The 26,247-nt window shown below is 40.4% G+C and overlaps 1 protein-coding gene across 1 annotated transcript in view; it reads right to left on the bottom strand.

The window, feature by feature from the left end:
• Nucleotides 1-23,030, bottom strand: part of LOC310946496 (netrin receptor UNC5C-like) — a 204,872-nt gene extending 181,842 nt beyond the window's left edge. Inside the window, exon 1 of the mRNA XM_083912972.1 lies at nucleotides 22,900-23,030. Coding sequence (XP_083769098.1) covers nucleotides 22,900-23,017 — 118 coding nt within the window. The 5' untranslated portion in view covers nucleotides 23,018-23,030. The remainder of the gene's footprint in view (nucleotides 1-22,899) is intronic.
• Between the last annotated feature and the right edge of the window lie 3,217 nt (nucleotides 23,031-26,247).

The raw sequence follows: 26,247 nt of genomic DNA on the forward strand, positions 1-26,247 counted from the left end.
TCTTAGATACTACTGTATATATTGAAAAGATGAATCTACACTACCTGCTGCATAACGCTCACACCAGAGCACCTCTTTGCATTTCTTAACACATTATTATTTTCGGCCTGAATACTCCTCCATGACCTGCGATTCATTGTGCCGACACTAAACCCACTGCGGGACTTCACAAACTAAATAGTGTATACATGTAATTTAATATCCTCTGCATACTATATGAAAGCATGCTTGCATATACATCCCCATTTCTGTGTGTTTGCTGCAGTGATAGAAGGCAAACAGCCCGATAGAGACAGTCGGTGAACAGAAGGCAGACATGTAGAAAGACAAAGAAATTGACTCAGACAGAGAGAGAGCTACAAAAAAAATGAGAGACAGACTCAGCAGAGATCACAGCAAGGTACCCTAATTGAAAACGGCGAAAGGAGAAAATCGTTAAACAAGCCCCACTGGTGTCTCCCTTATTAGATTCCCCTGCTGGTGTCACGCTGATTAAATTCCCCCTTGTTTCCCCTAACAAACTCTAAACTCTCAGACAATTTGTTAAGGAGAGGGATTATAGAGAATTGCAAGAGGGCTGTGTGCCGGTGTGTATTTGTGTGTATGATTTAAATTGCATGTCTGCTTAAGTGTATTTGCTTGCTCTCATAACCCATGCCATTTAAAGATATAGTGTTTTGCAGTGAAATTAAACATATTTTATAGAGAGTTTTGTTGACACTAAAATATATATTAGGCCTACTACTGCAATGCTTTACAGCTGCTGTAATGGGAATCGCAGGGGAAAATATCCTTTATATGTAAGCAGCCTTTTATTGCACCCAGTGCTTATGTCAATAATTAGAGGAAAGCAAAACATTCAACTGGATTTTTGGTTGACAAGTCTTGTGAAATATGGACTTCTTGTAAAGTCTCTTGGAAAACATCAAACCGACAGAGAAGGGAACTTTACTTTCATGCTGTTTTTCACTTTCTGTTCTGTTGTCAATACTTCTCTTATTCATTCTCTTGTCGTGTGCTTGTTTCACTCTTTTCCCTCTCCCTCATCATCAGCATCATAATATTTTCCATCTGCTCTGAGAGATGGAGACATAAACTGAGCCCAAGCCAGCGCGAACAGCTGCAGGCATCTATTCCCATATATTACAGAACGTCTAACCCCAACATATTCCCTTTACGTCAAGCCCATCACCGAGTACACTAGACCCCATTACTCTCATTAGCTTTTACAGCACTTGGCTGGTACAACATTTGCATTTGCAGGGAGTAAAGAGGACAGATTGCTTATATAGCTTAAAACAGTCTATATGCCATTTGAAATGCACTGCAAAATGTTTGTTTGTTTATATGGTTTTATAAAGACTTATGAAGTGTATCTCACAATATCAAAACAAATTATGTTGCTATGTTGGAAGATAATTTCTCTGGGGTCTTGAAAAAATTCACTTGTCATGACATGACTTTTTTGAGTCAAAAACACACACACACAAAAACAAATAAACAAATTAAGGAGCTTTCTGTGAGGTAATTCCTTAAAAAGTAAAATTGATGGATGCATTTGCATTAACATCAAGGAGATGCACAAGCTAAATCGCCTTCCAGCGCTTTAATACAATTTGACTTACAATGCCTTGAAATTAGCTTAATTCAGACAGTTTGACTACAAGCCGTAATGACTTGACAAGCCAGGTGTTTGTGTGTGCATGAAAGGCTAACATAAGTGACAGAATCACCCAGCTGGGTGGTATAATTTGACTCCTTTTCAATACAGATGAACTTGTTTCACCTTATTCCAAATCACTTGTTAAGGGCTTTTGGAAAACAGCACTGAACACAAATCTCCTTTTATTTGCAGAGCACTGACAATAGTTACCGCTATCATGTCATTATGGACCAACTGTCTCCCAAAAGATACAAAACCACCAAGCTGAGTTGGAAGGCAGAGGCTTCAAATACAATTAAGTCTCCCACTAGCCTCAATATGTCTGGAATCTGCTGAGGTATTATAATAATGTCAGTGCTTTCACTGTTCAGGTACAGACGCTCAAACCAATCAAGACTTACAGTAATTTTCCCACGTCGCCCACTGCATATGCTGACAGCACTGTACCTATTGCTGTGGCACTTTTAACAAAAGAACACGTCTAACTGTCTCTATAGCGTAGAGCGCTGTGTCACTTTATATCTGACCGTCACATCATTCTGCTGTGCATTTTAATTAGCTGCTGCTGAGGAACGTTCTCACACCCAACATTTGGCTGCAATGTGCTCAAGTATTACAAATTCAGCACTTGATTTCCCCATAAAGCCCATATCTTTGAACTGAGCTTAATATTGCATTTCTGTAAGGGCAGTGCGTATGTGTGTGTGTGTGTGTGTGTGTGTATATATTCACACATCTCCCCATAGTTCTCTGAAATACATTTATAGAAGGTAGTAAGCTGTCTTAAGCGTCACAAAAGGTCTGCCTGTGCCACGGTAATGGGCAGAGTTTGGACTACAGCACACAGTATATGTGCATGTGGGTCCTCCCTACATTAATAAGCAGAGCCAACACCACTCTCTGATTGTATTTGTATTTGTGTGTGTGTGTGTGTGTGTGTGTGTGTGTGTGTGTGTGTGTGTATGTGCATTTGCATGTGCGCGTTTGCATGCATGCACGCACTGTAGGCTAAAGTCCCAGACCAGCTCGACAAGCTTAATACCATTATCAAGATTTACAGCGATGCTCATGTGGGCCTTACATCAAAATGGTTGGTGCACAGCACAGACAGAACCCGTGTCCCAATTAGAGAGCCTGAGGAACGGCGGTACACACACAAAACACACACAAGGAGACACACAATCCCTTTCCCATACAATCTACAGTCTCACTATCTTTCTCTCTCAGACACTTCTGCATATTCACAATATATTCAACTCTTTCTCTCACACACACACAAATACACACCGCTCCCCCTGGGGACAGTGCCCCTGGCCTTTGCAGCTGGAGGAGAGAAAACGCTGAAACGGTGGAAATAAAGAAAGAAAGTAAGAAAAAGACAAGGGAATGAGCAAGTGGGAAAGAAAGAGACCGGAGCAGCATCCTAAACAACTCAAGATGAACAAGACACAGCTTCAAGCGACAAAATGCTCCAAAAGTCAGCCTTGGCTGCAGTTCGTTGTTTTTTTTCTCTGAGCACATTTTAAGATTTAAAAACTGAAAATACAATGAGCTGCTAAGGTATGTTAATTTCCAATATTTCAAATAAAAGCAACCACTAAATTCAAAGAGACAGATCAAGTGAGTTTGTTCATATGTTTGGAAAAAGCTATATTTCCATTTAAAAGACAACCACTTGAGTGTATTCTAAATTCAAAATTCATAAGAAATGAGGGAAAGCAGCGTATGTGTATGTCTGCTCATCTATACCAAAGTGTGTGTAGGCCTGCAGCATACATTACTGAATGTCCATGCCCTGAGTGTGTACGTATGCGTATGATCATGCATGTGTGTTAACAGAAAACCGGGAAGAGCTTTAATGATAGACCAGAAATTGCAGACCAAGCATCTCCCTCTGCGAGTCTCAAAGAGACCAATTCAACAGCCGAGCCAGAGATGTGAGGAGCGCTGAAATGTCTGAGGTGCTTCAGAGTCTCTGTTCATTAGAATAAAACCTAACTAATATTAGATGCTCTCAGTGTCAATTTAAAACATCTTGATGATTCATTATTGGGTGCCAAAGCATTCTGTGATTCTTCTTTCACAGTGCTTTGGCAGGGAAACAAAAGTCCAATTTCAATATTAAACTTCTATGAATTATTCATCGATGCTGGTAGGGCTTTAGGCATGGCAATTTTAGATGGCATAACCTTGTGTAATATCAAAACTACTTGTAATGAATAGAAATGCACATAGCTCAATAGATTCTTTTGAAGCCTACAGGGTAGCACTTAGCTTATACATAAGTCTTACCAGAATCCTCTTGAAGACACATTCAAACAGTTCAGCTCGACATGGTGCTCTGAAAAAGGTCATGTCATGTGTGATAAAGCAGTAAAATGATGTCATTTGTACTTGAGAACCTCAAACCTAAAGTTCAGATAACAACTTTAATTTCTAAATTTAAAAGACCTGCCTCTGGGTTGATTTGCGAAAAAAGAATAAGAAGGGACATTTATTCAATGAATGCTCAATTTGAGGCAGTTTGATATTTGAGAAATAGCTCCAGACTAATTAGCTCTGAAATCTATCAGGGCCAAATTTTACCCTGATGTGCTGGGCATTCATTGGACACCAACTGTAGCTCTAGCATACAAAACAGCTCTATTTTCAGAATCAGGAGCGATGCTGCAGTCATTTTTTTTAGACCCGTAAGAAGTGCGGATATAAAATATGACTGAAATAGTGCACCTGAAGTTACCGTGACATGTAACATGTAGCTCTTCCCCTTTCCTCCCGAGTGTTTGCACCTTCTTTTAGCAACACTCTCATCCTTGTTCTAATTCTCTCTTCTAATTCTTTGTCTCTTCACTAAGTTCTGCCTCTAGTCAGTGTTGTGTAACACCTCAGTGACTATTTACCTCTAACTAATTATTTTTTTTCCGCCCTCGCTGTCTTCTATACGCTTTCTTCTCTCCGTATTTTCTGTAGCCTTGACTGTGCTTCAGCCTTTAAACTGCCAAGAGATGCCAAGAAATCTTTCCTGCCTGCAGTAGTTCATCATCATCGTTCTCAAGGCTAGCTACAAACACACAACACAAACTTAAACGTCAACGACTACACTCTTCCAAACACACACATACACACAGACACACACACAAACACACACACACACACACACACACACACACACACACACACACACACACACACACACACACACACACACACACACACACACACACACACACACACACACACACACACACACACACAAATGCATTCCCAAAGCAGAAGACAACAATCAATGTCAGCCAGTCACAGTTCAATAAGCAGACTAAACAATGTTGCTCCATTATTACTGGCTTGTTTAACTAACAGCAAAAGAACAACACAGAGAATCAATACACTACCACACGACAGGGTGTGTGCGCATGTAACAACCAAATAATGGTGTGTGTGTGTGTGTGTGTGTGTGTGTGTGTGTGTGTGTGTGTGTGTGTGTGTGTGTGTGTGTTTAAGAGTATGTCTGACCTACTCAACGGATCAGCCAGCAGGAAAAGGTCCTTGATGATTTAATGTCCACTTAAGCCGACCTCCAGGACATCTGTATGTGTGTCTTTATGTGCACGGGTCTGTGTGTTAAATTGTGTTATGTATCCAAAATGATGCAAACGGTAAATCTGTCTTGATTGATTTTATACACACAAATTGGTTGAAAAACCTGGATACAATTGGTTTTGTTCCCGCAGATTAGAGGGTCTTGTTTGGAGTATTGACTAGAGAAAAAGTAGGGAAACCCTTGCCTGAAATACCACTTACAAAAAGACTGAAGTTCAAGAAGCGTCTCAACTTTAAAGTGGTTACTTTGTTTTTAATTAGCCCCCCGATGCTATCAAACAGAAATATTGAAACTCTGCAACATTTCCCTGAGGCAACATCTCTGCAACCATTATGACGTCTACAGTAGGAATACCGTTTTTTTTAAATAAAAAACTAGAATTAAAATGTTGTGTAATAAAATACCACAAACCATCAATAAAAAGTACATACTGTTAAGTGAAAAAGTGTATTTTAAAGGGTCAGTTCAACCTGATTTAATAAACAAGTAGTTTGGCTTACCAGATTAGTCAGGCTTTCTCCTCTTCTGCTATCTCAGCAGCCTATTTCATAAGGGCACTGTTGCAGGATCCGGAGCTTAGCGCTGCCCAAGACAGTTGTGATTGGTTTAAAGAAATGCAAACAAGTCAGAGCACATTTTCCCCTTATCCCTTATAAGTGGTGTAGCCAGACCATACTCTAGTGCTGACACCACTATGGAGATAAGTCTGGCTATGCAAGACAAGCAAGCCAATATAGTTTGGGTTTTCTATCCCCCAGTTTTCCAGACATTTATCCCTTGTTTTTTTTCTCCTCAACCCAAAAAAGGTGAATAAAATTTCATTGGAAAAAGTAGGTGTCATCTCTTTGCAGAGCAGAATGTCTTCCTCACTCTGGATAATCAACAGAGCCTATTTTGAACAGTTTTTTATAAGATACACATTTATTGATCCCCAGCAGGGAAATACAGTTGTTGCAGCAGTACAACAGAAACAAAGAAAATGAATACAGACAAGTAAAGAAGCTAAGAGCCACATACATTACAATGCAATAGAATAAAAAAGAAAGTATACAAGAGTATTTGGAGACAAATGACAGGACAGCAGAGTCAACAGGTCTATGTAAACAATAAACACCAGGCTAATGTTTGATATGATTAAGTAGTGTTTGTCTTTATTATTATAAAAGAAAATAGGGACTATTTCTTCTGTGTGAACGCCACAAAATTCAACATTCTGCTCACCTCGCACGTATTGAGATGAAAGCAGACATGTTAAAGACAAAGAATAAATATCTACATGGTTTGATACCATTTTTTGTAGGCTATAATTAAAATTATTATAATAAGGATTTTGTCTGGTCTCCTAAAAATGACATTCCGCTAAAACTGAACAGTATTTTCAATTAATGATTGAGGGAGAAACTTTTTTTTTCACTCCTGGAATATGCTTGTTTTTGACATATTTTGGAAATGTTTTAAATAAAAGTCTGCGGAGGTCTGCATGGGTGGACCACAAATATACATGGTTTGTTCCCCATGTGACTTTAAAAGTCAATGTTGTTTTTAAACAAACCTACTTAGTTTAATCCAAACCACCATCTTTTCCTAAGGCTAGACAAGCACTTTTGCTGCCGATACCTAACCTGCAGAAATTTACAACGTTAACGAGGTGTTTAAAACCGCGGCGCTAATCCAGGAGGAAAAACGTTTCCCTCGAAACATAATTGAGAATGCAGTTAAGTTGTGTGAGAACTTTTTGTACGAGACAGAATTGCATTTTTCTCACCTAAGCTCTCTAACACACAGGTCACTACAAAGTCTGTATAACCTGGATGGCACCAGTCTGTCTGAAACTCTGAAGCATTTTGTTATCTTTACTCTGTGCTCTGTAAATAATTCATCGGACACACCTCCCCTCCTCTGCTCTAAAGACCAAAAGTGAACTAAAAGCTTAAGGGACTTAAACTAAACTCTGTAGCAGCACAGTGTGGAGGGAACTATTCTGGGAAGGTGAGGGCTCCTCTTTTCCCTAAAATCCTGTAATATAGGTGACTTTCAGCCAGAGATTAAATGAGGAGTGACACATTTGCTTTTGAACACTTGAGCTTAATGCTGTGCTCTCGATCACTCGCTTTTGCTCAATCACAGACGACGAATATCAATAATCTTTTATTCACAATCATCTTCCTGAAAGGCAACAATGTGTGGGGTATCTTTATTATGTTAAGCAAGGTGCCAAGCAAGAATCAAATGCATGACTGTCTACAACCACCTTTGTATTATTGTTCTTTAGCCATAATTTCAGGATGAAAGTCAAGGTGAGTGACTTGCTGCCTGTTCTGTGTCTTGGATAGCAAACCTCCTTCAGCTCAGCTTCCACAAAATCAGAAACAAAAGAAACTAAGTTAGTTATTAGTTGTGAGTTTCAGTTCATTTTCAAACTAAAAATAAACTTTTGTGAATTGTGAGTTGACCTGGGGCCAGAACGGCAGCCCTGCCCTCATTTTCTGACAAGACCTCAACACTGAGTGGAGATAAACAAAAACCCTAGAGGGGCCCAGAGGAAGAAGCAACACAAATAACAACAGCAACAATACAAGGATTTGGAGGAGCTAGAGAGAGCCATGGGCATTGTCTGGCTTTAGTCAGCTACTTTCTGCTTCTTTTGAAACTGTTCCTTGGGTGTGGATGACATTTCTCAGATCAGAGAAGGGGGAAAAACACTTCAAATGTTTCTGCAAAGTTTTTCTCCTTGTGTCTTTTGTTTAAAGTTTAAATCTCCCTTTCCCCCAGGAAGGAAGGAAGGAAGGAAGGATGGGAGAAAGGAAGGATAAAAGGGAAGAAATAGAGAAGGATGAGAGAGAGTTAAGATGAGATGGACACAAGGCAGTATAAAAGAGAAACAGTGATGAACAGTGAGGAGAAATACGGGGAGGCTCACAGACACTTATTTCATGTTCTTTTGATGTGGTGAAGAAACCATTCTGTAACACTATGACACAAGTCTCTCGTTCATTCTTCTGCTCACAGAAAAAACAACTCAATAAACATGATGTCACCGGTATATATGCTAAATATATAGCTTACAGATGCACATTTCAACAAGTAGGCAACAATTTTTCAAATGTGCAGCTGGTACAGTTGCAACCAATTTATTTGAGGTTAATGTACAAGTCTGATGTGGGGCTCTACAGTATGCTGGTGAAAAGCCAAGATGGATTATGAAACCCTAAAAAGCATAGAGATACTTTGTCGAAGATGCACATGCTTAAGCAACACTGTCAACCTTATGGCATAGTCATTCTAAATTCCATTTAAATTAGCCCATTATGGAAAAGAGGATAGGAGTCAAAGGAGAATTCAAACATCACAATATTTTTTAACCAAATACCCAAATATCAATAATCTGATATTTTGGAACTGGCTTTCTGTGTTACCAGAATGGACAAGACCATTAAAGGGGCATTTCACCAATTTTACACACAAGTTTCAGTTGAGAAGAAATTTTACTAACCCTCTGAAAATGTAGTATAATGTCATCTGTGCTCTCTGGAGAGAGCTTTCTGAAGCTTGAAAGAATAAGCCTGATGATGTCATCAGGGTTACTGAGTTTGTTTTTTGTATCTTTTAATCTGTCTCTTGTGAGTCTCCCAACTTTATTATTCAGTCACCACAGTACACCTTTAAGATTGAATAACTGATAATGAAAATGCAACATTTCATATACTGTATATCACCATATTATGATAACCAAAATGCCACAAGATCCTACCTTGATACCTAAAAATTCAAAGAGTTTGAGCAAATTTGGAACAAACATATTTAGGTTAGAGATGCTAATATAATCTTTTTTCTGTGACCGATTATTAACCCATTAACAGACAATCAGGCAACTGTCCTAGATCAGCTGCCCGGGAGGCTAAGATATACTTTCCACGGACAACCACAAGCCTGTACCAGCCGCACAGCCACGGTGTATGGTGCATCGTCATGGACACATGAAGCCATTATCTTGGAACTGCTTGGGTGTCGACGGCCAGTGCTCATCTACATAGTGGCCTGTGTCACATAGCTCTTGCTACTGCACTAGCGCCACAGAGCAATGAAGCAACACAGAGTATGCCAGGCAGACAGCTGACAAACAGACACACAGCTAAAACACAATTTGTTGGTGCTTACGCTCTCCACTATGCTACTCCAATAAAAGGCAAGTGTGGTTGCATGTGTAGCTCACATACAGTAAGTTGTATTTACAGTTTTTTTTTTAAAATAATATTTATTTTATCTTTTTAACTGCATTAATCGGTCAGAATTCTTATTGTTGGATAACGGCTGATCATTGAAACAAGAAATTAGGCATTCAACTTTGAGGATAATTGGTGGCTATAACAGTACAGGTGGCTATTCCCGCCCTTCTGAAGGTCCCAACAGCCAAAATATCAGACATGGTCCAAGAGTGACAGAATATACCAAACCTGCCAAGAACACAACAGCTACTGCATATGGAGACACAATGTCTATCCACACTCCCACTTTAACTGCCAGACTAACCATTCAGTGCCATTATGTGTTTGTGTGTGTGTGTGTGTGTGTGTGTGTGTGTGTGTGTGTGTGTGTGTGTGTGTGTGTGTGTGTGTGTGTGTGTGTGTGTGTGTGTGTGTGTGTGTGTGTGTGTGTGTGTGTGTGTGTGTGTTTGTGTGTGTGTGTGTGGACTGCCCTGTCTGGAACCCCCCTGACTTTTATGTTAGCGTTCAACAGGGCAGAGACACTTGTCCCTTAGCATACTGTGCGTGCGTGTGTGCGCGTGTGTGTGTGTCTCTCCTAGTATTGGCAGGCCGATTGAGCCACATGTCATTGGACAGTTTGTGTGCTGAAAACCGTTACTGCACCACTACACCAGCTGTTCCTTGGGGAGAAAAAATAAAAGAAGAAAGTGTATCTGTCTGAGGTGAATAGTTGGGTCCAAAACCCTGTGAAATATACTAGATTACAGCATCAGTTATGAAGCATCTGTGGTCCATTTTGATCTTTTGACGCTCAAAAGCCACAGTGAGAGCTCGCAAACAAGAATTCCTCAAACTAAAATGCCAGAATACAAACAAACCATTTTTCAGTTTGACAACTAAAGACTTAAAGTGCTTAAGTGATAGAAAGGGGTTTCTTTATAATAAAAAAAAATAAACCCAGTCATGAATGTATGTAAATGTGCTCACTAGTCCTCTGCAGTTGCCATTCGGTTCCATGTGAACTGCAGTATGTCTCTGAGCTTAACACAATGCACACATAATGGGAACCCTTCTTTTTAGATAGTATACTATGATGCAGCATAGATTTATATTAAATGTGTGGAAATGCATTATGCATTATGGGGTGGCAGTAGCTCAGTCCATAGGTGACTCTGCTGGGGTTGCCGGTCCGAGTCCCTGTATGGACCATGAATGGAGTGTGGACTGGTGGCTAGAGAGGTGCCAGTTCATCCCCTGGGAACCGCCAAGGTGCTGTTGAGCAAGGCACCAAACACCCAACTGCGCAGGTCCCAGACCCATTGGCAGCCCCCTTCCTCTGACATCTCTCCATTAATTGCATGTATATAGGTTTATGTGTGTGTGTAACATGGATAATATAATAACGGAGTAAAAAAATAAATTTCCCCTTGCTAGACAATTATAGGCATTCTTTCTTTCACTACTTAGCAACATCAATGAAATGTTATGATGAAGCATGCAGTATTAGAGATGCATCAATACGTACTTTATTTAACGTCATGAGTCATTACTATAGCTGAAGTAGATGTGTTTATAGGAGAATATGTGTAGTCATAATGTATTTTAAGCGTCATCATCAGTCAACCTCTAGTTTATAACTAGTCAAGAGCATCAATAAGACACTTGACTTTATAAATGATTATAAGACACATCTATAATGTGTATGACTGTTGATGTGCATCAGAAAGCATTGTGTGTGTTTATGAGTGTCATTATGAAGCATTGTATTTCACTATGAATGCCCTAGATCTGATCTTCATAGAGAGTGTTACTGGTTAATGCAATGGGTGTTCACCCCCTTCATTAGGAAAACTGACAACTAGGCTACATCATCTAAGCCGACACTCCAAACCCCCCCCCCCCCCCCCCCCCCCCATCTGAAGATATACAAGTTAGTTTGACAAATGCAAGTAAAAGATTTCTCTGATGTTGTAACAGACCCAAAATAAAATTAAAAAAATACAAAATAAAATGTATTCATTAGAGCTAAATGATGCTGGGAAAACAGTATGTCCACACCCTCCTGATTAAAAGCATTGTTGCTGCAGACAGAATAAAACAGTGTTCCTAATTACTGACTAAGTTGTTTGCAACATCAAAGTAACATTGTAAATTCTGTGGTAAAAAAAAAACTCACAAAGACCAGGACACAGTTCCAGTTGTTGCATTTCTTTGCTGTTGTCTTTCCCTGTGTTACTCACTAAATAATAAAGAATTATAAACATATGGATAGCATTTCAAAGAGGGAATCTGTTTCACTTTTTCACGCTGTGCCTTTATTAAAACTTTTTTCAGATCAAGCATGTGCGCCTGTGACTTCAGTGTAAAAATTACATCTAGATTTCATCATCTGTAAGAACACAGCAGGGAGCACCAATCTTCCCAAAACACAGATAATGATGTGCTACCTCAACATCCCATGAACAATGTGCATCTTTGATTAAAACAAGTGTTGATTATTTTTAAGCATGTGTAATGATGGATAGGAAAATGAAATAAAGGAAAATAGTTAAATATTATTTATAATTGAGGTACACACTAGTGACACTATGTCATCCCTTCATCTCATATATCATATCTACTTTATCTCATATCATTCCAAGACAACAAATGACAATTTAGTAGATTTCTTTATTTACATCATATCCAAAGCTTCTGTCCTTTAAGCATAAATGTCACCAAAGTATTAGCACCAAAGTGGCACTTCATATATGATGTGGGAAAAGTACATACTAGTCAAGCAATCTTCACTTGATGAGCCTCAGTTGTCCTTACTTGAATATATAAGTGTAAAAAAACACATAAGGCAAGAGAAGACCTTGGTACAGCATGCACAAACACAGTCATACCAAATATTAAGTAATATTACATTCACGTCACACAGATGAGACGCATAATTACGTCACCTTGGAGGAGGCAAGGTAGTCGGGAAGATCTACAAGGTCTTGATCTTATCTTAATCTCCAGACACTCTCAGCCTCCTTACATATTGCATGCCAATAGTGAAGGACTCTGAGGCCTTTCAAAATACCAAACCCTAACCATGGACAATGCACAAATTATACATCCATTCAAGTCTAATGCATTTTTTTTTTCATGATATGATAAAATAGTATAGGGCGTTCATTAGGAATGGGAATTGATAACAATTTATTAACACCATTATCAATTCTGCTAATAGGTCAGATTCTTTATCAATTCTTTTTATTGGTTAATGATCAATTTTCGTGGGCAAAAAAAGTCAGCTTATACAGGTTTTCAGGGTCAATGCAATTATTATCTCTGACTAAGAAAACCTAAATGAAAACAAATGCTATACCAAATATTCTCTCATTTCATGTACACTGTGTTGAAACTCAAAATCTACCTGCGTGGCACTAATGTTGTTATAACAGGATATTTACCCTCAGGAACAGATATGCTAATGTTTCCACCCTTACTTGAAATTATCATTTTACAACCCGCACTGTCGTCATCTTCGAAGTGTAAATTAAGCCTCACTATGGATCGTTTCTTCCACAGCGTAGACGTGTCACTTTGATGTAAATGTTTTGCTATGCACTACTATGAGAAAAAAGCTCAGTCGCAGGAAACACTGATGGATCAGATAATTTAGAACCAGTTCTCAACTGGAACCGGTTATCAATTCTCATCTGTAGCTGTCATATTAAAAACAATATTGAATTCAACAGGCGTCCAACAAGAAACCACATAATCAGCTGCAATGCAATTTGTTTTAAGGGCAACAAAACAAGCACTGTAAATTAAGACTACTGCTGTACCTGCCACGAGCAGCCTTAAGCCTTACAGAAATCCTTGGGGATGGAGATAAAAAAAAAAACACAAGCTGAGGAAAAAAGATAGAGAGTGATAGAGAGAATTGTTTTAGGCTCAATCCAAAGGTTTATTTTCAATAAACATCAATAAAAGCTTTAAGACAATACAGTCCAGAGAGCCAGAGGGCTCGGATCAGAGGAGCCCAGCTAACAGGTTAGCACACACATGTGCGCACACAAGTCGTATGTACTTGAACACACACAGAAAGTCTGTGTGGGAGAGAATCAATGAAAACAAAGCATATCTGAAACATGCTACTAACATCCGGACAAAACAAGTCAGTAGGTCTGTACTTTTAGAGCTGCACTGCTGAGTCACAATGTCGAGCAATCATAGAAAACTGACTTTCACTCTGAGTTTAGTGTGACACTGTTGGAAAGAAGATCTTAAATCTCTCAATCATACAAAACAACTTTAAAGCCTTAATCCATTGACCTCATCATCACCCCATTTAATTTAAGCCTCTTTGGAAACAGTCTTTCCTTAAAAGTAATATCTGATTATCTGCACCAGCAGCTGACTCAGTGCTTATTAAAGTTGGTGACAAACAGTTGACTCTGGATTTTAAGCCACTGATTATAAGGATTTTAGAGCGTAAACTAATTAACAAATGGAAATTTGCCACAATCAAAAATGATATCTATATTTTCATATGTTCTTATAAATGATCTAATGTGCCACTGTTGTTGCATGCTTTCATTAATGCCTATCCAGATGCTGAGTTTGATATATTTTAAAGAATCTTCTGTGCAAATGAAGAAGGGCTGTTTTTTAAAACTGAAGTGCCCAACTTCTATGTGCGTTCCCCTTTAGTATGATGCCAACACCAGAGTTACCGGTCATGTTTTTTTTCATATCACTTCTTTCTTATTTCACTCAATATTTAAGTGATTTCCCAATGTGACTCCTAGACCAAGGCAAGCTAAACTCTCTGTTTAATATCAAGCCAGTCATTTCTTGTTTTTAGCCCAGTTTTCAGTTTTAGCACTTAGCCCTGGGAAGTGCAGACACAGAAAGGTAGTCCCTTATAAGACTGTAAAAAAGGGGCTTCTGAATGGCTTTCACACACACACACACACACACACACACACACACACACACACACACACACACACAAACACACACACACTGAATAGCAGAAATAAGCAGTTCATACAACCAACTCACCTTACAGCTAGTGGATGTTTCTGTATTTGCAGCTCTGTTTACTTACTCACAGTGTTGGCATGGTTCTCTTTTGTCCTCATTATCTGACCAATAAACTAAACTTACAACCTGCCCTTCTGGACATAATCTGTTTATTTAGATCAAGTCTGTATCCCATTGCCTCTGACCATGCAAACACCGAAGCCCCTGCTTGACTGTAATGTCAAGTGAAGAGTTGGGTTTCATCAAATCTCTTCCCCCTCTATGATTAATTACTAACCCTGCAGTCTTTCTCTATCTCGTTGCCGCTCTTGATGTCCCTATATCCAAGTCACTATATATTTCTCCCTCCCACCTCTGACTGGCTCTTCTGATTCCCTGCTTCTTTCACCCCTATACAATCACTTTTTCCCCACAGAACAAAAGATTTCAGGAAGCAAGATTTTTACAGTGGAGAGTCATTATTCTTTCTCTTCTCTCCAGTGCCTTCCTACCTGTGATCCTCTGGGGGAGGAAGGGAGTAAAAAAGCGCTGTGCACATGGATAATTCTGGAAAATAACAATGTGATATTTCATTCCACGCACATACACACAACGGACACACAAACGTGCCTTCTCAGCAAAGTGCTGCCCATATTCATTAGCCACTTAGAATACTGTGCTCAAATGAATCAAAGCAAACTGCTTACATGTAATCTTGTCACTACGGAGTAACATATACTGGTTCCTTATTACAGCTGGTGGGGAGCCAAAATAAGTGAATGGACTTCTTGTTGTGCCATATGTAAGTCTATAGTGCAGAGTGTGTTTGTACGCCTTTGTACCGATCATACACAATAAACTCTAACTGAATGTAACAATGTTTCTGTCGATTTTGTGCATTCTTGCCCGGCTGTTTGTGCGTGTGCATGTGTTATTCCCTTGTTTTTTCCTAAGCTTACACAGGGTACACTACAATAAATTACATCATGTCTTCAGCAGGAGAACAGGCAACCAAAAACATTTTTACAAGACAGGCTAAATCCCCTTTTTCACGGCATCCTACAGAATTACAATGTACTCTTTCAAAACAGGCATAACTCTAGTGTGTTTGTGTGTGCGTGTGTGTGCAAGCACACGTGCAAAGTGCAGACGTAAGCCTAGGAGGTAAAAAGTTACAGCGGTGATTATAGTAATTATGGTTTCAGGTTTTAGCATATTCCTTCAGATGGACCACGAGATTACCAGACAGTTTTGGCACAAAGAGAAAGGGGGGGTTGGGTTACTGTTGGGGGTGAGGGAGGGGATTGAGGGAGTAAGAAAGAGTAAGTGAGATGGAAAAATGGCTAAAGGGGGCAATGTGGAAAGGAGAGTGGGAGAGGAAAAAAGAGTTACAAAAGAAGAGAAAATGTAGTGGTGAAAGATACAAGGAAGAGAAAGACTAATCCTTCAGGCGGCTTCCCAATGCTGCTCAGCTCGCTTGCTCGCCTGCTCCCTCTTTCGCTTTCTTCTCTCCTCAATCCTCTCTCAACCAGGAGTTGAATGGGCTTTTACACTGCAGCATTGTTTCCTATCAAAAAAGGAACGTGAATGTCAAATTCTCCTCCAAAAAAAGGAAAAATAAAACACCTTCCCCTTTGGTTCGTCTCCTTCTCTCACTTCATTCTTTCTCTCTCCATTTCCTTTGAGGTTCTCATCTTAACCTTGTCCCTCCTTTTTTCTCCTTCTGTCCTTCTCTTTCAATACAGGACAATACCCATAACAAGCTTTCAGTGAAAACAAAAAGGACCAGGGGTCCGAGCGTCGTGGACCCCCTGCTGCGGCACGTCGTCTTTTCTCAATGGCAGATTAATTACATATTCATGGTGACACAAATAAGACTCTCCTACCCTGACACACAAACACACCACTCAGCCAAAGCACCCAGCACCCATCTGCTGGTCGTGTGTCTGCACTTTAGGAATTGTTATTTCAAACTGAGCACACGTACTTGTGGGTTGTCTTTGCATTTGTGTGTGTTTAAGGAGCAACACCTGTACCACACTACAGTGTATAAAGGTTTACCACTGCTGAAATATATGATAATACTTTTAAAACAATACATACATCCCCAAAATCTGCAGTCTGTCTTTAATATGAGTGCCATGAGGAAAAATATGGAGAAGCAGCAGATTGGTTCTTTGGCATGAATCCAAACAAAGTGCCAGAGACTGACACAGGAAGGGACAGGGGGGATTAAGCTGAAGAGGTAGAAGTTGGTTTATTTATACATAGAAAGAAAAAAAGTGTATCCGCTAATAGCTTGTCTTCCACAAGTGAACTGTGCTGGACACTGTGTTTTGAAGAAAGTAAACAAGCCCAGGCTATTTATTGGAGGTTTTACGGTATCAAATAAAAATAATATATAGACCATGAAAAGTCTAATCTGACGGCTGTGGATAGAGACAAGGCCTTAAAAAAGAGATACAGGGTAAGATTTCAATGGAGGGCAGCTGGCATGTTGTGGAGCTCCATTTCTTCTGTCTTCTTCTTTCCTTTTTTCCTTCCATCTAACTTGTATTGGACCAGTGTGTGTGTGCGGGCAAACCTTCTCCCTCCCTCCGACTGACTGATGAGTTTCCACTATGTTTCTGTGACCAAACACACATACACACAAACACAAAATGCCCCGCTGGTTGTGGGCCCCGTTCAGATGCACAACAATATGTCCACTGTTCCGGCCACACACTAATTAAACAGTGTAAATCTAACTAGAGAAAAGGGAAAGAGTCGTGAGAGACAGTAGCAGAAGAAGAGAATAATAAAAGGGAGCTAAAAGTGAGAGAGGCAAACAGAATGTCAGAGCTAGCAGATGGGACGGAGAGAAAGCAGGACAGAGTGAGAGTGAGTGAGAGAGAGAGAGAGAGAGAGAGACAGAGAGAGAGAGAGAATTTGGGACAAATGACAGGGAAGAGGAATTGAGACGATGGACAACAGTACAACAATCTGTGTCCTGGCACTCGGTGGCATCGGTCCACTGAGCCCAACTGTTTATTATGTGAATCAAAGACACCAGTCTCTCCTTGCAGTAGGCTTCAAAAAATGACAACAAGGGAATTCATCTCGGCTTTAGCTCTTATAAAAATAATTGTATGGGATTTTTCTGTGCACTATAATGGCTCAGGCAAACAAGAATTTTGTAGCTTTTCCATGATGAAGGTGAATTTCTTCCAATGATTATTATCTAGTAGCTCTTTTACTAAAATATTCCAATATGTTTCCGAGTGTGTTTTTATTTTTCAGTGTTGTATAATAATATATCTATAAAGATAAAGAATTCAGTTTGCGTCTAAATCGGTTTTTAAAAACACTAAAATAGTTTTATAATTTTTTGCAGTGCAGGACTGCATGAGACCAGTGGGAACTATATAGTAGGCCATTGATTGAGAACAAACAGACAGCGTTCTCTCAGAACCCCCACCCTACCCCTGCCACCACACACACACACACACACACACACACACACAGACACACACACACACACACACACACACACACACACACACACACACACACACACACACACACACACACACACACAACTAACTAAAACAAAAAGCCTGGAAATGAGAGCCCCAAATGAGGCTTTAGGTTTCGCAGGCCATGAAAAATTCATAATTCCAGATCTTTACATGAAACTCTAGAAGGAATTAGGCGAGGAGACGCTAGGAATCAGTTTCAGAACATTTAGCTCCTCTCTTTTCTCTTTTTCCTCTTTCCTTTAGTTCAGCATGTCTCCCAGTAAACATGCACGCTAACAGACATGAATGCTCACACAAACACATGCACAGAGGGACACATTCTTAAGTTCCATCCTGGGTTTTCCCCCACGGAGGGAAAGATAGTAAATGGTGCGAGCGATGTGGGGCACTTTGTCGACACAGCCTTTTGAAAACCACACTTGCGCCTTCTAAACCCGATTTCATCTCTGCTTTCCCTAAAGAAAAACATGCCTGCAAAAACTCTCTGCTGCTACACAAACAACCCACGTTCAGGCTCTGGATTCTTGAAATAGGCCAAGCTGTAATTGCTATGTGTTCCAAGCAAACCGTATATAAGATGCACACAACTGTACAGTAGGTGGACCCACTAGGTCCAGCATTTTTCACAACGTAACACAAACTCTACTGAGAGAATGGCATACAAGGCCACAGACAATGAGAGAGAAAAAAAGGTCAGTAAAATTCATTCAGCAGCTAACAGAGGACAGGGGATAGAGAGAGAGTGGGAAAATGTGTCATCACTGGTCACACTTAAAATAAGAGTATAGGAAATGTACGGATGAGTAAGCAAGGATATAAAAAAAGGGAAAATGGGACAGAGAGGGTGAGGGAAATCTGCCATCACTAGACTGCTGCTGCTAGCAGCAGGAGGGTCTTCTATACAAAACAACCCCAGACACAGTCAAAGACTCCCTTTCACACACTTCTGTGAACGCCTGTCCAGGCACACACACACACACACACACACACACACACACACACACACACACACACACAAACACACACAAGCACGCACTAGTACGCTCACAAACACACACACAGAGAATGCAGACAGAATACATCATTGTTTGACCGCAGAAATATCTTGCTCTGTGTGTTCCCTGTGTGTGAGGTGGTGGTGGTGGGGTGGGGCTGGGAGTAGTCAGTCAGCTTGTCAAGTCCTAGTGGAGTGATCAAAGCTGGTACAAACCACCCAGAGAGATCTCTGCCTTCCTCATCCATTCATCTTACACCTCTCTCACTCCTCTCCCTCTCTCTTCCTGATACAGAAACAGCATCAAATTTACCGCATAAAACCTGCTCAGCCAATCACATTGTTCAGTCTAGAGTGGCCCAGCCAATAAAATTGGCCTATTTAGTTCCAATAATTCCCAGCTGTCCCCCTACAGGCACTGAACCCTGGACGGGTGCAGTTCACCATAGGGCAGGATCAGAGCATAATGGAAGACAGCATGGGAGCTCTGGCAATATCATAATGCCAAGCATGCACGCGGGCACAAACACACACTCACACACGCAAGGAAATGCCATGTGAGCTCTGCTGGAACACCGTTATGATGCCAAGTTGACACACATGTACAAAATCCCACAATCTCCCATGTATAGACATTCTGACACACATGTGTGCACAGAAACACACACACACCACAGGAGTTCTCTGAGAACATCCCTAAGCTGCCAAGTTCATAGACACAAACACACACACACACACACACACACACACACACATACACACACACACACCTAATGTGAGCACTTTCAGTACATCTACATCTCTGCAAGAGAGTGTTCACACATATACACCTACACACCAGACACACGCCAAACAGATTTTTTAGTTCAAAATTATTTTCCTTGAAATTAACCATTTACTCCAAGGCTGTATTTAAATGAATTGAAAAAAACTGTGTTAAATTGGAAGAAAAAGCTTAACCCCAAGATTCCACAGAAATATAAGTGTCTGTAACCAGAGCCCAACATCCAAACTGTGGAATCTAAAGTGACTGGAACTGCAGGGGCCAAATGTTTTAGACTAGCACCGTATAGCAGTTGAATTATAGAACCTGGATACATGGCAGCTTAGTCATCATAATAAACAAAGGGACTTTTCAGACTTTGTAGAGGGATCTTGACACCCATTCATTCCAGATCAAATGTAAGGGGGCTTAGCTAATGGCTTTTTAATAGGCCAAGAAGCTTGACGGTGGAGCTTAGTTGGAAGGAGGACACATGCACTCAAGTTGGCATGAGAGGATCTCAACTAACATTCTCCTCTCATTGTAAGGCAACATGTCTGTGTGCACTCAATGTGTGTCTGCAAGCAAGAGACTTTTCCATAGTGTAACACAGTTTCTATAGCTCTGCGAAGCTAGGAGAAACATATATGCGTGCCAGATTAAATGAATGAAGTGCTAAAAAAGGGTTCATAATTAAGAGCTTTGGGGAGACCTGGATGTAAAGCAGAATGACTTGGATTTCATTGTGAGTGGGATAAGTGTACTTAAATTTGATTGTTTTTTTAAAGGATTGGAATTTTCTGAATATTTGAGGGTTCTCATCATTCATGATTATTAGATTTGAATCCCCAGCAATGCCTGCATCATTTCCACAAACACCATCACCCTTAACATCCTTAGTCACAACCTCAAATAACAAACTCAGCTATTAAACCTACCAAACCACACGCTCCACAGCGAGGTTAAACTGGAGGCAGCAACTGGCCATAAGACACTCAATGATGCATGAGCAGACTTAACAGCAGAATAATTTGGTTGAAACAACTATTTGTATTTCCAATACAGAGACAGAATGCAGCCACACTAACAGTTTGTAATTTGAAGGACAATCTCTCCCTGAATGGACTGGGAACTGAATCCAGCACTGATAAACAGGGAGGATCAGCTAAGTACACAAAACAACCCACTCCCCCACACTTAGGTCAGTGTGTTTGTGTGTTTTGCCCCATCCAATAGAACAACTAATGGAGTGACTCCTCACACACAAAAAACAACTTCAGAGACACAAGTGAAATTGTTACGAACTGGGAGAAATAACAGACAAGCCTAATCTAGGAGGGAGAGGAGAAATATACACTTTGAAAAAGAGGGAGCAGAATGAGGGGCAATCTACAGTTTTCAGGAGTGTGCAAAGATTGAGGGGTTCAATCTGTCTGAGAAGCATCAACAGTTTTCGTTTCCAATTATGAGATTTCTCTACCAAAGTCAAATTGACTCGCACGCTGTTAGAAATGTGCAATTTATCAGAGGTGGGGCAAAAGCCTAGTCAGATTGTGTCCCTAAATTGCAATGTATTGATTTAACAGTAAACCAATAGAGAATGGTCATAATGAATATTGGTGGGTGTTGCTGAAATGTTGTTCCCCTGGGCAACTGGAGAAATGTGGCAGCAACATCATGTCCAATTACTGCCCAAATTCAGCACAAACCTTAGGCCAATCAGTGAAGTCGATACCAATTTACTGACTGCATTTTGGTGTGGATTGGCAACTTACTGTGTCCTCCAAGAGGCTTTTAGGTGAAATATTGGTCATATAATGGAGAGTAAAGATAACTGAGCCCTGATATTATAATATTATACTTGTAGACTGTAATGGCGGATGAAATCCACTATAAGAGCCTGTTATAAGGTCAAATGTACCAGGTTACTGAAGGCATACAGGGGACATGTGGTGAATTAAGTAACTTGGAAAAACAACAGGAGGGTTACACATTAAAGCTCTTTGATGGACATTAACAAGGCACAAGTTCTGCTGCCCTAGGAGGTCACATAGTATGAGAGAAATAGGTGTCAGCATTTCGGGGGAGCAGCCCCTGAATCTAACAAAGCTCTTATATGAAAAATAAAAAAAGGTCATGAAGGTATAAAGTTAGGCTTCAGTCAGCCATGCGAGCTGCGGTATCTTCCACAAACACCAGCTGCTGCGTGGCTGCACAGAAATATCACTTTAATATTCGTGTTGGCTGTACCGGTGGATTATAGTGCGAGTAATAAACAACACATCATTTCAACAGCCTTATATAGACTAATTTATACTCATCTATATGGGGAGCGCATGGTGGCCAGCTGATTACATTGTAGCATTTTATCTGCTGCACATTTCTTTCTGAGGACTGGTTTTGTTGTCAGATTGTCGTATAAACGGCTCTACGCTTGTGGCGGCTGTGAGTGGTTTGTTCGGATCAATTTTCCAATCGGAGCAGCGCAGCGTCGCCTCTGTAGTGCAAAGTGCTCTGAGACATTAGTCGGCTAATCGCCGAGTCCAAGTCCATGCCTTTCACAGTGTCCGCCTTCATTTAGCGACAACCTTGATTTCCCCTATTGGTAGAACACTAAATCACTGCAATACTCTGACAAGGACTTCGGGAGTTTATTTTTTTTTATTTGCAGTCACATTCGCATGTATGTTTCTCAAAAGCGAGTCGAGATCACGTTTTTCCCACATATCTCTCAGTCTTTTAGAATTAGAAATGTTATGTTATTGTATCTTCCAGTCTCCCAAGACTAATTAATCTGTTAGTCGTTTCTCGTAGGGAAACGTGGGCTGAGAGTTCTGCCTTTCAGTTTGTCACCGCACACTTAAAGCAGGCAGGGTAATACGCAGCTATACATCGTTTACACCTCAAGACCCATGGCTGTAAAGCATCCGCTCATCAGCATCAGCTCAATTTAAATGGAAATACAGCATAAAAGAAAAGTAAACCCTCCCTGACAGGAGCTACTTCTGCCCGCCCGCCTACAGACAGACATGATGCCGCTACCACACAGCCGCATCTCGGGAATGAAGGAAAGCTCTCATCGCTCTAAAAACAATTAAAGTGTTTTTGAAAAAAAAAATTGATTGAAAGAAGACGCGCTCTCCAGCCTTACCTTGAGCGAATCCTCGGTGTACGAGCACCAGGAGAAGCAGGATCCCTGGCGTGGCGCACATCCTCACCAAGCTGCACCCCCCGTGTCCTATTCCACTTCTCTGTCCACTTTTCCCCATTACAAGCAACGCGTAAAACACATAAACACACGCACAACTCCTTGGTCCGCGGTGGGGGAAATGAGAACCCCCCTCCCCTCCACCTCAGGGTCTACCGATCAATCAAACTAGTCCAAAACCGAGAGGTGGGTGAGTGTATGTAGCCTCTAGTCCCGATGTCGAAGTCCGTCTCAAAAAGGCGCAGGTTAGGCTGTGAGAAGACAGAGGTGGTGGAAATAGCCACGGGGCTCGTTCACTCGTGTCAGCGACACTGCTGCCTTGCTGGTAAGCTCTGCTGTTCTCTCCGTGCGCTCTCTCCTTCTCCACTGACTCCGTTTACGCAGAGACAGAAATGCCACCGCCCTCTGGCTACCATACACTCTTTCTCCCTCTCTCATTCATTCGGCTTCCCTTTTTCACCTCTACCGTACTTTAATAACAAAAACAATAAACAAATTAAAATCTTTGCTCAATCCAACTCTTAATGTCTCAATAGTGCTACTTTTATAATTTGATACGTTTAGGGTAAATATATCTTCCACACATGCTTAAGGTTACCTCGTATTTTCTTTTAGAGACTTACAGAGAAATATTTATTTTTACTTTCTTGGAGTTATGTTTTTATCTTCTGGTTCTATGACTTGAGCAGGTTTGTGACTTCTACCTATATATCTGCCTTTTTGTAGCCTATGTTTCTTTTTTTTAATCCATTGTATCTGTCTATTGTTTGCGCGTGTACGCACGAGTGCGCGCCTATAAGTGCTGCCGGTGTGGAACAAACCAGGGAGCCACGTTTCTCTGAGAGCTCGCCGACTGATGTCTGCCCCCTGACGGCCACGTGCATTGGACCTGCATCGGGTGTACCGTGAAAGGTAAAGCTCCACAGCAGTCGAGTCTGTCTGCTTTATTAAGTGCACCTATATAAAAACTAACTGAAGCTTTTGGATAAATGTAAAGGGTCCTATAAGCAATATGATGGCATTAAATAATTGATTTTGTTTGTCTTTGTGTGCAGCATCTATATATAGTGTATAATGGCAATCAAATGGAGGTCACTCACTCAGCTATTATACATTTACCACTTCACCACTGTGTACATGATCTGGCTACTGGGGAATGTTCGTTTGTTTGTCCAGATGTATCAAGAGTGACTGGCTGGCCTAGGATATATTGAAAAAAAAAACCTGTTAATTTTACAAGTGGATGGGCTCCAATGCCACCACAACCAAGTCATTTAAGGAAATGTAATGAACATTTTTCTCGTAAAGGATATAAGTCCTCCCCACCAGATTCTCCAACTACAACAAACAAGCCATGCAAAAAAACAATACCACAATATACATGTTAAGACAACACTAATTTAACAAATACTTTCAAAAATCAGCTTTAATGAATACAAAATATCCTTTGTTGACCAACATCTCTAAAAAAAACAAAAAATAAAAAACAGGCAAAGAGCTAGAGAGAGGGAGAGAGAGAACTGTAATAGTGACTACAATGCAAAATAATTTTGAGTTTTCCAGTCTTGGTAACCAATCCTTTTTTGAACATGGTGACCACACAGGTTTGTTTTACCGCTACGTCACATTTGTTTCAGCACATTCATATGTAGCAAAACAGCTACATTTCTGTTTGTACAGATGTCGTCTTTTCAAGAATGCAGGTAGAAAGGTAGAATAAGAATCAGATATGATAAACACATTAAAAAAAATTGTGCTACCACAACAACTTATAACCACAGTGTACATCTTGAAATATCAAAAAGATAAACGTTCAAGTGTCTGATGAATAAACTCAAACCAAACTCAAATATATACATATGTACACACACACAAACACACACACACACGCACACACACACACACACACACACACACACACACACACACACACACACACACACACACACACACACACACACACACACTGTTCCGGCTAACATAACTCTCAACAGTGTTGCTGCGCAGTCATTTGAGCAGCACAGCCTGGATCATGCATTGTAAATGGCAATAGTAAAATATGTGCTTGGTGCCATTTGTCACCACAGCAGCCCCACAGCTCAGTGACTACCACTGGAAGTAGCTGCTACCCGCAGGGACCTGTAAAAGCCTTTTTATTCTGCCACTTTATTGGGAATGGGAAAGCAATAAGTTACACAAGAAACATATGGCACACTTGGATATGGATCAGCACATACACTACAGTCAATGGCAGTTGGATTTTCACAGTTCCATGTGGTAGTACAACACGTATATACTTTATATATACTGCCAAATACTGCCAAAGAAATATTACTTTCCTTACACAGCTTAAGACACCTACAAGTTCAAACTAAAAGTGCAAATCTTAAATCTGGTGACATCTGCCTCCTCTTTCTGAGGAGTTGTCATTGGAACTACATTCTACCAGACCTCTTTTTCAGATATAGTCAAATGTAATTTTAACAGGCCAAGGCTTTTTGTAGGTCACGCCCACGGCACATACTGCATCCAACCTTATAATCTTGGAAAAGAAGACAGCACACAATGTCACTTGTGTTAAATGCTGAATGAGAATCTGGTTCCTATTCCTTACTTTTCACAGTTTGGACTGAAATTTCCCAAAACTGTGTGTGTGTGTGTGTGTGTGTGTGTGTGTGTGTGTGTGTGTGTGTGTGTGTGTGTGTGTGTGTGTGTGTGTGTGTGTGTGTGTGTGTGTGTGTGTGTGTGTGTGTGTGTGTGTGTGTGTGTGTGTGTGTGTGTGTGTGTGTGTGTGTGTACATACGCTGTCTGCCCCAGAGCTCCAGCTCTACTTTTAACTAAACTCTCGGAGGACTTAGTCACACTGTCTGCATCTCCCCTTTTCTTTGAATATAACGATCATCAAAGAACAATCCAACATCACTTTATTCATGTTTATCATCATTACAGAGATAGACATTCAGTATCTAGGAAGTTGAACATATTTTCCTGTTAGTTTCCTGTGCGTTTATCCCATAGCGTCAAAGATGCAGCGATAATGAGGGAAAGACAGAAGAAGGCCTTAGAGGATATCACCACCTTGATAATGCAGAGAAGAGGGTAAAAGATTTAATGATATACAGTTTTTTTTAAAGCTCTTATTCTGTTTTTATATCAATAGTCTTCTATTTGCAGTGTATTATATTGATGCACAACCTTATTATTGTTATTTTCAGTATACAGTAGACTTTTGTTTTGAATGTCCTTAAAGGAATAGTTGCACATTTAGGAAAATACTCTTATTGGATTTTT

The sequence above is a fragment of the Echiichthys vipera genome, assembly GCF_963691815.1.
Source record: "Echiichthys vipera genome assembly, chromosome: 4".
NCBI classification, from domain to species: Eukaryota; Metazoa; Chordata; class Actinopteri; order Perciformes; family Trachinidae; genus Echiichthys; species Echiichthys vipera.